At 36.9% G+C, this 17,053-nt stretch overlaps 1 protein-coding gene across 1 annotated transcript; it reads right to left on the bottom strand.

The window, feature by feature from the left end:
• Positions 1-2,680: 2,680 nt before the first annotated feature.
• Positions 2,681-11,353, bottom strand: LOC105386022 (pro-resilin). The gene is made up of 8 exons (XM_048632190.1): positions 11,034-11,353; positions 10,293-10,354; positions 8,603-8,722; positions 7,367-7,459; positions 5,418-5,727; positions 4,685-4,834; positions 3,882-4,016; positions 2,681-3,565 (listed from the first exon to the last, which is right to left on the bottom strand). The coding sequence occupies exons 1-8, from the start codon at positions 11,037-11,039 to the stop codon at positions 3,425-3,427; spliced, it is 1,017 nt and encodes a 338-aa protein (XP_048488147.1). The 5' UTR covers positions 11,040-11,353; the 3' UTR covers positions 2,681-3,424.
• Positions 11,354-17,053: the final 5,700 nt, after the last annotated feature.

Raw genomic sequence — 17,053 nt, 5'->3', positions numbered from 1 at the left:
GTTTTCTGAGTATGACTATTAAGTTGTTTGGACTGAACTGTCACTATATTCAGAATTGGACGATTTTCGACCGATGATGATGATGAATTACACTGAATTTTACAGTTTTAGTATAAGGGCATAGTTATGCAACTTACAAATATTAACATCGACAATCTCGCTGTAAAAAATGCATATTATTATTAAAATATTTATCATAAACTAGTACTGTAGGTATCTATCTAGATTTTCGCTGGTAGGTATTCTTTGATCATATTTTTAACACCACCCGTATAAAATGTATGTTATGTAAGTACTTACAAATTAGGATTTTCATTATCCCCTATAAATAATTATAAAACACCAGTAAAAATAGTGGGAAGAAATTTACAGCCAACAAAAGAGATAGGTATAACCACCCCCGGCAGTTTTACCCTCAGTGTCAGAGATAAAATATGAGTTTAATCGAAACAGTATAGAACTATAGAACCTTGTCCCATGAGTCGTATCTTGTGTTTATATAAAATCCTTTGTCCTGGATGACTGACTGATAATCAACCTTTTCTCAGTGGAACCTTTTCATTGCCCGTGAGTGTAACATCACTGTTTTTCTGTAGTAGTATGTAAGCTTAACAGAAAATAGATGAAAATTCTAAAGGATCCTATTCACGGGCGCGCCAATCCGCCGGCGATGATCCTTGTGCAAGGCACAACAAAGTTGTTGACAATCGACTGCAACTCGCCGCTCGTGCAGTGTGTGGGCGATGACGGATTTGTCCACGGATTGGTCCGGCTCGTGGCTCGACTCGCGGTGCGTGTAGTGAATGGGGGCCTAAGGCTTTGAACTTATATTTACCATTTGAGGTGGCCCTTCTGCGAGGCTGTGGCGTAGGCTTTTTGTGACGGAATATTAGAGAGTTAGTCGCTCTCTTCAACCTTGGACCTTGGGTGAGCCGCGGAATCAGTACATCTTGGTCTAGGTTTGAAACGAGGAATGTAAAATTAATATTACTTAGCTTATTTTTAAAGCTATAGACAACGGGTCAATGGGCATCCCGACTAGGCTTAACTACGACTATTTCGTATACTAAGCGTGCCGATTGCGTGACAATATCCTCCGTTAGTTCGTCGATTTAAAGTGTGAATCCCAAGATGCGGTCTGGAGAAAGCCACACGAAGGGGGGTTAATATTCAGTTTCGTTTTGGCAAGCCAGTGACTGTTAGTTGCTATTTTACGGTGGTGGTAACTCCATAGGTGATCAGACCCCTTAGCATGAATTTTCATCGTGAACGTGACGTGGTTACTCGATGAATTTTGTAGTGAAATTTTAGTTCTGCTACCGACCGCCAGGGGCACTGTTCATATTTTCATACAAAATTACTCGATGAATTCTACTTCACGTTCACGATGAAAATTCATGCTAAGGGGTCAGCAGCCTCTTATGTAACTAAACTTGGAACCACGGATTCAAATTAATCTTTTATTAAACGTAAAGAAGATTATCTTACTTATACTGTAAGAGGGATCGTCTATATGCTCGCCGTATATAGGAGAAAGACATAGTAGGAACTGAAAAACAATACATTTATAACATAAAAATTGTGGTTAGTTGAAATATCTACTAATGTGGTCTAATCTAGGGAAATCTCGATCGAATGGGGATTGGGGCAAATATTTGCATGTATTTTTTCAGTAATTACATTATATTCAGTGTCTATGTGTATACTTGCTGTTCCCGTGAGCTTCGCTTCGCCTTAAATAGTTTTCCCGTGGGTATACCGGGATAAAAAGTAGTATATCCAGGGTGTCAGCTAACTCCACACCAAATTTCGTTAAAATTGGTTCAGCCGTTTTGACGTGAAGAAGTAACAAATATACACACATACATAAAACACATACTCACAAACTTTCACATTTATAATATAGGTAGGATACATAGTTATTACTATTTATATTTATGCATATGACTTACAATAAATATAGAAGGAGCAGCCATTTCTCCCTGACTTCCAAGAGTCAGATAAAAATATTATCCAAACATTACTCAAATCGTCGAAATAAAAGGAATTTATGGAAATGGTATTTTTATGATTTCCACATAAATATATAATTTTATTACTACTAAGTACCTACTTGCTATTTCGCATACTGTGTTATGGAACTTCGTTGTCAAGCCAGAAAATTAAAATGAAAAAATATTTATTTAAACTAAAGATTATGAAAGTTACAAAATATGAATAGGCAGCAAATAGGTATTGAACATTTGGTGTCTGATCATGATAAACAGTGATATGGATAGGTCATATTTTAAGCACTAAAGGCAGATTTTCAATAGCCATATAATAGAAAAATGCCAGCTGTGTAATAAGATATGTAATAGCACAGCCTAATGCACAAACATTAGACGCGAAAACATCGAATGATTCCCCAAATAACTTTTGGGGAAAATAACCATTGAAAAATCAGGCCTAAAACATGAAAATATAGTAGAGTCAGAAAGTCAACATCATAAATATGAAACGAACATAAAAACATAGGGCCTTACCACAAAAACATAGACAGTATTTAACAGAAGTTTAGCGCTGTCAAACGCCTACAAAATCTGCCAAATTTCGTTTTAAATACTAGTTAAACTGTGTTTAATGTTTTTGACAGCTAATGTCTAAGAGGGGTTAGCATAAAAACAATTTGGTATGCAAAAACATTTTATTTCATTTGATTAAATATCTTATCATCTAAATTCTTAGAAAAATGTATAAACTCTACATTTACAAGGCAGAGTATAATATTAACAGTAATGTATCGAAGTTATGTATTTATCTAGTGAGTATTATTCATTTACTTTGAGTACCTAGTATGAGATACAGATACATAGTGAAGAACTACAAAGTAATACTGACCATAATCTTAAATGATACAACTATGAGTATAGTATATAATATGTAGGTATGTAAAGGCTATACATATTTTATGCTATGAAATACTGACTTAAACTATACATAATGTTATTAGATTAAATGTTATATGATACAAAAATCCTTTTACATGGCCACGGTTGTCGATTATCTACGAGTATAATGAAGAAGAAGAGCAAAAAATAATGGCACAAGGCTTGAAAAATTGTATATAGAATATAAAATATATACAAAGAATGCTTAAAGTGTCGTTATAATAATATTTTATGTAGGTAATATATGATGACAAGATGGATTAAATATTATATTAAAATCACAGATATAGATTCCATTAATTAGGTTAATCAAAGACATACAAGTATTATTAAAATAAAAAACCATACAAAAGCAAGAGATCTCAGAATAAGCATAACACATAAAACTCCAAACACAAAAACAAAACAGAAATAAGCACTGGCTGGAAAGAACTAAAGCACCGTTGAGAAAAATGCAAACTACCGAATCTATCAGCAAAGAGGTCACATAAGTGTTAGTAAGGGCCGGATCCTCCTTGGTAGCCGCTAGCTGACAGGTCCTGGCTGTTGCTGTCGTAGCCTCCTTGCCCGCGGCCGGTGTCTTCGTAAGAGATCTTGGGGCGGTAGCCATCTTGGTCTGCCTCGTATTCTACCGTCTGCAAATTATTAAGTGTGAGTGTTAGTATAATATATTTACACATTATTAAATGTTGTCACTATCAATTTTGCAATGACTTGCGATTTTATTATTATTTATTTATTTATTATGAAAAAACATTGAAGCTTTTATAAAAATGTTCTGTGATGTTATAAAAACGGCTTATTCGATTTTGAAAAAAATAGCTAAGAACATTCGAGCTAACATTACCTATGACACAAAAAAAACAAACCGCAAATTGGTCGGGCCGTTTGGGGGATTAGCTACGCTAAACAGGTACACAGACACACAGACGCGTTAAAATTATAACTAACCTGTTTCCTGCCATCGGGCAACAGCACATAGTAGAGTCCCTCGGTCCTATCTCCCATGCGGGACTCGCGGTGTCCAAAGTCATTGCCAGACTCGTCATCCTGGACTTTGTAGTCAAAGCTGTAGTTGGCTGGCTCCTGCGGGGTTTGGTAGTGGATTAGCGGTGCATTTCTTCAAAGTCAAATGTTTTTATTCATCGTATAAGTATAAAATTTTCTGATGAACGTAAGTTTTTACTAACTACCTACTCTCCGGATTTAAGATTTCGGATAAGGGGCTCTTTCTGTCTTTGGAGAAGAACGGAGGCAAACAACTCCTAAGCCATATTTAAAAAAAGACTTGGGCAGTAAACTCTTGTTACAGCTCTGAAAACCGAGTAGAGAGGCCGAGACAGTGTCCGTTGCTAGCCGTTTGTTGGTGGAGAACCGGCCGAGGATACTGTCTCGCCACTCTACTCGGTAGGTGTAATCAGGGTATTAGCGACTGACCACCAGTTGACTATAAATAGCATGAGCTTCGAGAGCGAGCGCGAAGATTTTTTTTTTGTCATGCGCATCTTGCGCCCCGTGCTAGGCTGAGTAGATCATATTAAGCCCTCTTTAGAGCGTATCTTGAGTATTTGACAGTGCTTAACTTTACGTGTTCCTAGTTTTGGTTCCTAGTATGTATAAATAAGAATAGAAAGCACGGGATCACGACAGATAGAGATCCATAGTCTCTGCCTACCCCTCTAGGAGACAGGCGTGTACTTTAAGGCAAAAGGTACCCCTTCTTCATAAAATAAACCGATCACCACACAACTCACCCCATTGCCCTCTCCGTCGCTACCATCATAACCATTACTCCTTGCGTTAGGAAGCAGGTACTGTCTGGACTGGGCTTGGCCTGAGCCTGAGCCGAGGCGGCCTGAGCCAGAGCCAGGCGGGCCATACTGCTGGGATGGGGCGGAGTATTGCTGTGGAAAAGGAAAAACATTGCGACTTATTTTATAAATTAGGGGGATTTGGGAAGGATGGTAAAAAAGGCGAGAAGTCATGCGATAATAATGTTTTAAAGTAAGCGTCCAACTATTGGTGTCGTACGTACTTAAATGTATAGAGAAACGGCGTTGGCAATGCCGATAAATTGGACGCATTAGTGTGAATTTCTGAGCCTGCAAAGAATACTGAATGCGATGCGTCCGTTGCGTACGCTTAATCTTCGTTCCAATAGTAGGCAACAAACTGCTCTCTTGTTAACCATACCTACTTTGCGCGATATACCTACATCTGTCAGTTAGAAACTTGATTCGGCAGTATTATGTTTGCAGCTGACTTATCTCACTCTATAGTGAGCATCGTGGCGCGGCCTGCGGCGTGACGCTGGGCGCGACCTACGGCGTAAATAGGAGACCCGGGCCTAACGCGTAAATTATAGCCCCGCCGCATTTACTTGAAGTGAATTTTTTTGGCAATTGTGGCTATGCCCAATGGACAATTACTTAATGTATTTGATAAAAAAAAACTAATTTATTTATTTTATTTTGACTAATAATTCACCTGAGACGGGGCACCATATTGTTGCGAAGGCTCCGGTGCGTTGTACTGGCTAGACGGTGCGCTGTACTGGCTGGACGGAGCGTTGTACTGGCTGGACGGAGCGTTGTACTGGCTGGACGGAGCGTTGTACTGGCTGGACGGAGCGTTGTACTGGCTGGACGGAGCGTTGTACTGGTTGGACGGAGCGTTGTACTGGCTTGATGGTGCGTTATACTGGTTGGACGGAGCGTTTTGCTGCCGAGACGGCGCTCCATATTGTGCTGATGGCCTGCTGAAAATGGAGAGATGATTATGGTTAATTAAGTTGCAATGTTTAGATGGATGTTATTTTATACACTTTGTAAATTAAACCAGTTTTAGGGTGGATTTTTATTAGTGTCGTTTCCGTAGGTTTATGAATGAACCCGTCGAATACTAAACAAGTTTTATAATGCATATGTCACTGATACAATTTAACTCTGTTGCAATACTACCTTTACTGTATAAGGTAAATGTCGCTGTAGTTGATAGGGTCCCAGTAATTGATAGTTTCAACTTTATGGTTGAATAATAAGAAAAGTAATTCAGTTTTTAAACGCACTTCTGTCAATTTTTGCAATCGATTAAATTTTACGTTAATTTTTTTTTCGTGCGCAGCCGTTTGATTCAACGCGATTTCTTATGTTTAGTAAATTGAATAACTAAGCTCGGAGTGTTCGCCGGTACGATATTGCAGTTGATTTATGGCGTTTCACGGGTAAGTATTGTTTTTATTACCTTTGAATGTAAAGTTACTTCGCTGTTTCATGCTTCTTTTACCAATTTTTATTATATTTACTTGTTTGTGACGAGTATCATCTACTAGGACAAGAAAAAATCAAATACCTAGTAATTGATAACCCCTATCAAGTAACGTTAATGCGTAAAATATATTGCGAAGACGTGTAAAATGTTTAATCTTTTTATGTATGAAAATTACTTTACTTTTGCTATGACAGATTTTTAATACTTTGTATTTTTTTTGTTGATGACTTCTTATCAATTACTGGAATACAGAATGTAAAATTACTTTGTCAATTACTGGGCAAAGTGAAAAATTTCCTATCAATTATTGGTATATTTTGAGACTGTTTGAATTTTCTCGGAAAATGGTAAAAAAAACATTTTATTAGATACCTGGTTGTAAGGAAATAATTTAGATAGAATACTGATTTACCAAAATTTGTAACTTACTTGCCGCCTGATTTCGTAATAAAAGTTTTTCCAACTAACAACGTTTTTGTTATTGTCACAATTGTGTCAACTACTGGGACATTTACCTTAATATTATGCTTATTTTTAGCTTAGTCGAAGTGATAATCGTCGTTCTGAAACAAGCTTTCAGTCGACATTGCTGAGCATGATGCCATTTGCTAGAACTGAGGTACCTAGTTACCTATTTTATAACTCTTATGTTAAGTCTAGTTACTGTCCTTGTTAAAAATGTTATGTGTTTAGTTTTTACTGTAGAATTAAGTATTTATGTAGTAGGTTTCATTTGTTTTTGGCAATAAATGCTATTTTACTTTTTACTTACTAACTTTATAATACTCGTACTTATGCTATTTTCATTATCGACCTGTCCATACAAGGCAAATGTATGGATTTGTAATAAAACTCATGTTATATTTTTTATTTATTAATTTTTATGTATGTATTTAAGTATTTATTAATAAAATAAGTAGGTTTTAATTTCTTTTGTCTTTAGTGTTTATATTTTTGTACAACTTCCTCATTTATTTATATGCAAAATTGTCTCTCTTAGCTCTTAGGGTTGCCTGGAAGAGATTGCTTTTAGCGATAAGGCCACCCTTATTGTATTATAGATTTTAAGTATTAAATGTTATTTAAGTGTTTTATTTACAATAAAGTTATACTACTACTACTACTACTACTATTTTACAAGGTATAAGCTAGGATTATTGACTTACCTCTGGCTTTGTCGTGCAGGGGGTCCGTACTGGTTGGACGGGCGCCGGGCCTGCGCGGGGGTTCCGTACGATGAGGATGGACGGTTCTGAGATCTGTGGAGAAGGGTTTAATGGAATTACGGTTAAAAAGAATCCTAATCCTAATCCTAACTAATATTATAAATGCGAAAGTAACTGTGTCTGTCTGTCTGTCTGTTACTCTTTCACGCCAAAACTACTGAACGGATTTGAATGAAATTTGGTATACATACGGTCTAGACCCTGGGAAAGAACATAGGCTACTTTTTATCCCGGAATTCCCACGGGAAAACTTTTTGAGGCGATGCAAAGCTCGCGGGCACAGCTAGTAAGTAATATAAGACAATATCAATTCATTTGCATTAAAATGGCGTGAGCGTCGCGTTTTCAAAATCTTTTCTGAGACTTTTGTGTCAATCAATCCAGTTTCGGAACAGTTGCATAATGGACTGTGACATGAGAATGTAAGCTCTGGCTGGAAACGACTGTTCTTTATCTGGGGGCACGGGCGTACCATTTTTCTAGAAGCTGAGTCGCGAGCACAAGTTTCGAACCTCCGTTTACGTTGCGTATCGTCAACTGTCACTGTCAAAATGTAAGGCAAAGTTAGTTCCAAAAGTGACATTTGTTTTTCCATATGTTAGGTGGAATTTCACCAAACGCTAAACGTATTTAGCAGCCTGTCATACGTCGGTCAGTTAGTACAAAATGTATTTAAAATTTGATTGAAATACGTTTAGCGTTTGGTAAAAGTGACCCTTCGTGTAGATTCGAAAATAGTATCGAATCCTGTGCTCGCTGCACAGCTCAGTTACCGTACCACACCCGTCACATTAAAGTAGCTATCAAGTATCTGTCAGATTCAAATAAGGTCAGAATTAACTGACAAGCGATGTGGTTTAAGGGCGTCTTGCACCAACAAATTAAATCTAGATTTAGTCTCAAATCTCGATTTATGCCATAAATTTAAATGGACTGACGTTACTTAATTTTTATTGTATTATTATGTATGTGATTTGCCATTGTTAAAATTAATTATAATTATAATAAAATTGAGCTTGCTATCGAATTAGGTTACTCTGTAATGATAGTATAAGTTTTATAAAATAAATAAATACTTCAATCGAGATTTGACATTAAATCTAGATTTAATTTGTTGGTGCAAGTGGCCCTAAGTGTTGATTGCTACTCAAGGGAAGTAGTATCCCTAGGTTGTACCTGAACACAGCGTCGGTCTGCCTCTGCACTCCTGGGGCGGGCGCGCCGTAGGTCTGGGCGGGCGGCGCGAAGCTGTCCTGATTGGTGGTTCGGTAGCCGCCTTGCTGGGGCGGAAGATATCTGGAATTGGCGGGAATAGGAAGATAAGCGAAGAGGAAATGTGTTGTTAAGTTGTTATAGTAATCTTACAGTGAATCCTGTTATTAGCCTTTCTGTTTTTGTTTGTACTTAGCATTAATTTATATAATGTAACGCTGTTGAATTTTCAATAAAAAGTAAAATAAAAATAAAAAATAATAGAGAAATTAAAGAATAAGTGCCAATTTCTCCATTGTCGGTTAGAGCATAAACAGGTATTAGTGGTTGACTTATGACACATCTTTCAAGAATTTTATATGGAGATGACGTATAATTGATAACCAATCCCTGGTCGGTTAGATAACCGTCTATGGAGAAATTGGTACTAAGCTGAACATAAAACATAGACGTTTAAGAAGTATGTTATTATAATATTATTGTTATAGAGAAATGAAAGAATAAGCACGATAAGCGTTGAAGTACTTAAAAGAGTACAGGAAGTAAGTAATAATGATGGGGACATCTCAAACACGGCCATCTGATCCCAAACTAGGCAGAGCCCAGATACTTAGATAGATATAATTATATTAATCATCATAATCATCTCAGCCATAGGACGTCCACAGACCTCCCCCAATGATATCTGTGTGCCTTGGCCGCTTTGTACTACTGTTTTTTTTTTTTTTTAACTGTTGCGATGTACCTAATCTTATTATAGCATGTAAGTTTAGTAGTGAATAGATATTACCAGTAAATATTTTAATATTATGTTAAATTAGCAACACACCTAACTTAAAACTTAGTTCTTAGATATAGGAAGTTTTGGCAAATGTTGTGAATACATATAACTGGTACAAGTACTAGAATAAGACCTATGTATCTATAGTTTAAAAATGATTGTGTACTGTTTGTATTCCTTTACCAATAAATAAATAAGTAAGTAGTTATAATGAGAGTTCTGTAACTGTTTTAACAGTTTGGCGGAATATTTTGTGTATTTTTCGTGTTTATTATGATAAAATAAAGTTTTACAAAATCAAATATTAATGGATATCAATGGATTTCCATTAATATGATATAATTTATATTTTAAAATTATAACATCCAATACCTGATAACAAATTTAATATCTGTCCCGGCTGGGAATCGAACCTGGGACTTTCGGAATAATGGTCAGGGTCAATGACCACTACACCATTCTGTCATCAAAATTATAGGAAACTACGACACGACATTTTCATCACAAACAAAATGAAGGCAAAATTGCGGGAAAGAGATTCTTTCCTCACTGTTTATTTATTTATAAAAAAAACAAACACTCACACCTTGTACTAATGTACTCCCTTGCGGGGTAGGCAGAGGTGCATTGCTGCACCCACTTTTCGCCAGTGTTATGTTAGTCCCAATCCCAATGTAATCGGGGGCGGGCCTATTGCCATTTTACGGCAACTTAACTATAGACCCGAGAGCAAATATCTGTGTTTAAACAAAAATATCTGCCCCAGCCGGGAACCGAACCCGGGACCTTCGGCTCAGTAATCAGGGTCACTAACCACTACACCATTCAGTTGATTATTTATTTAATTCTAAGATAACAAAATGTTTTACTTACCTATTATCTACAGGCGGCTCCGCTATGGCAACGGCTAACAGCATTGTACACGCTAATACGATCTGAAAATTATAAAAGAAACACATAATTAACAGAATTTGAGTAAGTACATAATGAGTAAAGCCCTGTACAGAAATGATGCTGGAAACTTATAAGCGCTTAATTTTTCATATTTTGCCGAACCAGCTCTGATAAGAGCGAGAAAAATATACATAGTAAAGTAAGTGCTAAGTATCCATAGTAAAATATTATTATTATTTTATTGTCAAATCTCGATTTAAGAAACATCAGTCCATAGGTATAAATTTATGGCATAAATCGAGATTTAACACTAAATCCAGATTTAATATGTTGGTGCAAGTGGCCCTAAATATCATTTCTAGGTTAGGGCAACCCTGTACCTTTTTTGCTGGCTGTACAAGGGTAGTCTAATTGATTGCTGGTAATCTGTATCACCATGTTGTTTTGGACCATGACTTACAAGACCACCCTGTATTTGTACCCTGTAAACTAAAGACTAAAGCCCATGTAATCATCAAAGTAAATGCATAATCTCCACATTTAGACCCCGAATATTGTCGGTGGATCGAACCCGGGACTTCGGCATAGCAGTCAGTCACTAACTATATAAGCACCTCATAATTTTAACACATACAACCATAAGTAATTTCACTAAACAACTTATAACATCCCAATTCTTTACTTATTTCAAATGATTTAAATCCTTAAACCATATCCTACCTTCATTTTGCACCCGCACTGATCCAAAACGGCCAAAACTAAACACAAGTCTAAATTATTCTTCCAATTAACAAAACACAACACAATTTTTCTTCACCAAACTGTCATGCTATAACGAACTTTAGATACGATATAAATAAATAAATATAAAATTAACAAATTCGCGGCCGTCAAAGTGTTAAGTTATCTACTGTCACTGAACGTGTTAACAGATCTAGTTGTAAGAGCTGTTAACTCATAAGCGGTGAAGATGCGAATGATGTTTAGTCAATCTCGGCTAGGGCTTTTATATACTGTGGCGAGCGAGATTAGAGGAAATTTGTAAGGTCTTCAGCCAGTTACATTTAGTGTGGGCATGTAGAGCCTCCAGCGATGCTTCTTGAAGGGAAAGTACTTACCATAAATATTTAAGTGAGCTTTTTACTGAAATACGTAGACAGATGCGTACATTCTCATTCAAACATTGAAACATATTATTATTAGTAAGTTTTTACATTACACGTCAAAATTTTCGGTAGACTATGTTACAAATATTATATTTATTATAAGTAACTATAATATTCATTATGTTAACAATAATTTTAATCAATAGATTCAAATCATCAAAGAGCGGTGGTAGCTCAGTCTGGTAAGCGCCCGCTTCTCACGCTAGAGATGCGGGTTCGAATCCCGGCGCTGACATGTACCAATGAGTTCTTTTCTGAATTTAAGTACAATGTATACCATCGCTCTTACGGTGAAGGAAAACATTGTGAGGAAACCTGCATATCTAGATTTAGCTAGATATGTGAACCCGCAGTGGACCAGCGTGGTGGGAAATGGTCCAAGCTTAGGAAGGCAGTTTAGACCCTGGGAATATGCACAAAGGTTCCATTCGAGAGAGCCAGGTGCAGGTACTTACACCCCGACAGAGAATAGAATAGAATATAATAGAATCAATAGATTAAAAATGTACTCGTAGTCAAACCACATTAATTAAAATAATAAAAAATGATTAAAATAAATTAAATATTAAAATAGTCAAAGTAATTAACATATTTGAAATAATTATGCAGTAAATGATTCATCAAAGGTATAGAACGCTTGCTCAACAACTGTAATCCTCCAAGGGGTAGTCAGAGGTGACTCGCAAGTGAGCCACCCGCTTTTCGCTGTCACATTGGTACTCACATGATAGGCCGCGTGCCGTATCGCCGTTTTTTGAATGAGTACAATGCACTTAGACCTGGTTCAGAAGAGGCGAATTCGCCGCGAATCGTTTCACGCGAATTCATACGCGCGTAGTTGAGATACTAGACATCAATACATCGCCTCCACAAGCATCGCGCGAATTCAAAATACGCGCGTAAATCGCGTGCACTACGCCAGACTCTCGACTCGCGCGAAATACGCGCGAATCGAGATACTAGGGACACCTTATTTCGACCAGTTAACGAGCGAACTCTAAAGCGTTTTTCCTTCAACTCCATGTTTCCTACTGAATTCCACCCCAAATGATGATGGGCACCAATATATGGAAGCTGGGACCAGCACCAATAGAAATGAGTGATACGTCGTTGAAAAGGTATTTTTTTGCAGAATATGAATAACGGAAGCGCTAGTCTTGATTTACTGTCCAATTAGAATAATCGTACCTTGAAAGTTTTTATATTTTATTTCTGTCATTTTAATGTTTTTGTTAGTTTTTCACATTCATTTTTAATTTTTATAACAAAATGATCATATTTCATATAATATTATATTTGTTTATTATGTCAGTAAATAAAACCAGTTGAAAGTAATTTCTCCAATTTCAATAATACGTGTTTACGTGTATTACGCCCTAACTGTCATCAGGGAGAGAGAGTGCAATGCCATAGAAAAAGACTTCCTTCCAACGAATATATTTCAAAATGGACAACTTATACGGATTTGTCGCCATAATACTTTTTTGCTCACTTGAAAAGAGCTATCCAACGATGTATCTCTCATCTTTATTGGACATAGGTCCCAAAACGCCCATTGTCATTTCGCGAGTTGATACGCACCTTGGGGACGCAACGGTCGCGCGACCTTTCTGAACCAGGTCTTAGGGTACACATCTAGAATCTAGATGTGCAGGATTCCTCGCGATGTTTTAATGAAGCGAGAGTACCTTAATACTGAAGATGGAGCTTTTTCCTGAAAGAATAAGTTTTTTTTTATTTTGTAACAATACAAACTGCATTCAAAGACACTCACGAGCAATGAAAAAGCTCTACTTACAAAATGCCGACATTTTGATTACAATAATATTTTAGGTTTTCAGTTGGTTAGGCCCGGGTCTCCTATTTACGCCGCAGGTCGCGTCCAGCGTCACGCCGTAGGCCGCGTCACGATGCTCACTATAGAAATGTACTGATGCGGTCACCCTCACACGCCGACGTTGGCGCGTAGACGCCGTAGATACGACGATCAAAACGTTTACGCCAAAGTCGGACCCCGCATATAGCATAAAATAGGAGACCCAGGCCTAATATTCTGATGCGCTGTTGACGGCGTCATTAAGCTAGACTTTTCCCTTTAGGACTTTTAAGAGTAATTTGGTGCTAGGTATGTCACTGGAACTTTCTCATTGCTCGCGAGAGTAGGTATATTTTTTACTTTATTGTGGAAAAAAACGTAGGCTATTTTGAGCGACGGTATATAACTATACAATACATCCTAACTAATATTATAAATGCGAAAGTAACTGTGTCTGTCTGTCTGTCTGTTACTCTTTCACGCCAAAACTACTGAACGGATTTGAATAAAATTTGGTATACATACGGTCTAGACCCTGGGAAAGAACATAGGCTACTTTTTATCCCGGAATTCCCACGGGAAAACTTTTTAAGGCGAAGCGAAGCGCGCGGGAACAGCTAGTACAGTATATGTTCGTTTGTACTATATGTATGTATATGTAGCAAAAATGGTAAGTATAGTAAACCGAAAGACAACCGGATGGCGCAGCGGTTAGCATCGCTGACTCTTGTGCCGAAGGTCCCGTGTTCGATTCCCGGCCGGGGCAGATATTTGTTTAAACACAGATATTTGTTCTCGGGTCTTGGATGTGCCCGTAAAATGGCAATAGTCCCGCCCCCTATTACATTGGGACTAACATAACACTGGTGAAAAGTGGGTGCAGCAATGCACCTCTGCCTATCTCGCAAGGTAGTACATTCGTACAAGGTGTGAGTGTGTATATAAAAAAATATATTATATATTATAGTAAAACGAAAATAAAACGAGGGTAATTCAGGGGCTCATTCTGAACAAATATAGCTCCACGACTTTTCAAAGTTATTCAGTTAAAAGTTACAAAATCGACTTCGTACATACTAAAAAGTCACAACACCATTTTAGTTAGGTAGGTACTTTAGTAAAGCTGATCTTCAAACTTCATTGAACAAAAGTCATAGTGTTTTCTTATGAGTTATCTATGCCCTTCCTTACTAGACCATAACACCATGTATAAAATATTTTTTATGCTATTATCACAAGAACTTTTTCATTGCTCGTGCATTGTTTTTTGTTATGGTCACACATGTATACCTGCTGTATAAATGCAATTTCTTGCAAAACTCAAAATCGCATCATCCGTTCAAACCTAATGCGTGCACATGTCCTAAACGCCAAAGGGGATTATCTCAAATTATGTTATAAATGTTTTAATGGCACATTAATATAAGGACGGACGGTTTTGAGTTCTGACATACTTTCAAAAGCTATAGAAGATTGGTCGGGAGTAGTTAAATTCGTTGGAGGCTTCAAGATGCGCAAAGTCCATACGCAATATCGAGATCACGCGGGGGCAAAGAGTAATAAGTCTGTAGATGTGACTAATCCAAATGGCCTTAGAATATTAAAAAAAAAACTTTCAAAGTGTTCAACAGAGAGTATATTGTCCTCCTTAAAAGACAGGCGCAAATTTTAATTTTCCATTTCCGTCCGTGCGTCCGTTAAAAAATGTTTATTTAGAATTAATGCATTCAGTAGTCGGTGTTCAGAATTAAACGTTTTTAGTATATAATACGTCTTTTTATTAATCTTTGTTAAATTTTCGACGTTGTGAATTGAACAATATTGATTTATTTGCTATAAAATGGTGTGAGCGTCGCGTTTTAAAAAAACGTTTGTTGGTTTCTGTGGGAATAAATTAAAAAAAAAAAAAAAAAAAACCACGCACTCACGCCTTGTACTAATGTACTCCCTTGCGGGGTAGGCAGAGGTGCATTGCTGCACCCACTTTTCGCCAGAGTTTTATGTGAATGAATTTAGTTTTACCGTTGCTTAATGGTCGCTCAACTGTATCTGCGACATGATAATCTAAGCTATACCTGAACGGCTAGCACGGGGCGCAATAAAGATGTGACTAAAGTTTTGCATCGCGCTCACTCACATCGCGCAGCCTCAAGAGCGAGCGCGACGGAGAACATTTGTCATGTCTTAATTACACCCTGTGCCAGCCTTTCTGGTACTACATAGTTATTATATTAGTTGTAACATTTTATTGTAATGTTACTAATTTAAATCGTGTCTACTAACAATATCTGAGTCTTGTTACTTGAATAAATGAATTTAATTATTTATTTATTTATTATTCTGTGGCTCTTTGTAGATCAGTTTAAGTAATGTCGCTTCTGTCTGTGCGCCTACTTAATCTACTCTCAGTTCGTGACTCGCTACTGAAATATAGAGCGGTCGCTGTATTTTGCCAATCATACTTTTTTTTAACCCATAGACCAATTTATTTAGTACCTCGCATTAAATTATAAAACTAAGCTATCTAATTATAATTATGCTTTAATAGTTGCTCATCTGTTATAGGACTGTACAACATTCGGATGAAAAAAGCCATTTTGAAAGTAAATCTTAACACCTGATACCCTGGTACAAATATCTGTCTTTTTAACAAAACCCGGCCAGGAATCGAATTCGGGGCCTTCGGCGTAGCAGTCAGGGTCACTAACCACTACACCATTCGGTCGTCAATGTACTTATATTAATAAAAATACTATGTTAAAGTTGCATCAATAAACCCACTAATCCAGTTTAAAAACAACAATAACATAACTTTTGGTTTCGAAAACAATGCCTCAGGCTACTTAGTGTGAATTGAATATGAATTGATACCTATAGCCTCTTGTATTTTGAATAGTAACATCTTAAGTCACATAACGAGTTACTGATTCGCACTTGACCGAATTACTAAGAATTTATTGTTGATACTTATTACAAAAATATGTACCTTCGTGATTTCTATGAAATCTATGGAATGAGGGTCATTTTATATGACGAAAAACTAAGTAACAACGAGCGAACAAGATAGAGCCGTGTTAGTTAGCGCAGCGATCCGAAGCTTCGGAAGAGCCAAAGTCAAAGACAAATGTTTTTATTCATCCTATAAATATTCTGATGAACGACAATTTTTACAAAGTAAGGATAAGGGTCTCTTTCTGGAAGCCAAACTGCAGCCCTAAACACGACTCTATCTAGTTGCATTAAGCGTGCCGATCGCGTCACAATCCTCGTTCGTTTGTTCGTCGATTAATGACCCCGCAACTCCAGTGTTTATAACCAACACGAGAACGAGAACAATTAAAAAGGTTAATGTAGTTAAACAATACAAAATGATTGAGTCAAGAAATGAATCTACTTATATTTTATACATATTAAGAGTACATGTATTACAAAGTATTAAGTCATACAACTACATGCACCTCCTCCTATTTGTATGGACCTGTCGTCTCATACATAATGGGATGAGTTGTATGACCTTGGATTATGATATGACACAGATTATAATACTATAGGTGCTTATACTGTTGAGTAATGGGGATAAGTCCTAACCTTGTTGATAGAAAGGTCACAGTTGTTATTAAATGGGGTGACAACTCTTTATTAATACGGTTACAAGGGCTAACTTATACATCAAAGAGAAACACTGTAAAAAAGCTTATTATAAAATTGATGATTACTTAGGGGACGTTAATGCATGGCTGCGATAAGTAGGTAGTTAG

The sequence above is a fragment of the Plutella xylostella genome, chromosome 31 (genome assembly GCF_932276165.1).
Source record: "Plutella xylostella chromosome 31, ilPluXylo3.1, whole genome shotgun sequence".
Classification (NCBI taxonomy): Eukaryota; Metazoa; Arthropoda; class Insecta; order Lepidoptera; family Plutellidae; genus Plutella; species Plutella xylostella.
This window is presented reverse-complemented; position numbering and strand designations above follow the sequence as displayed.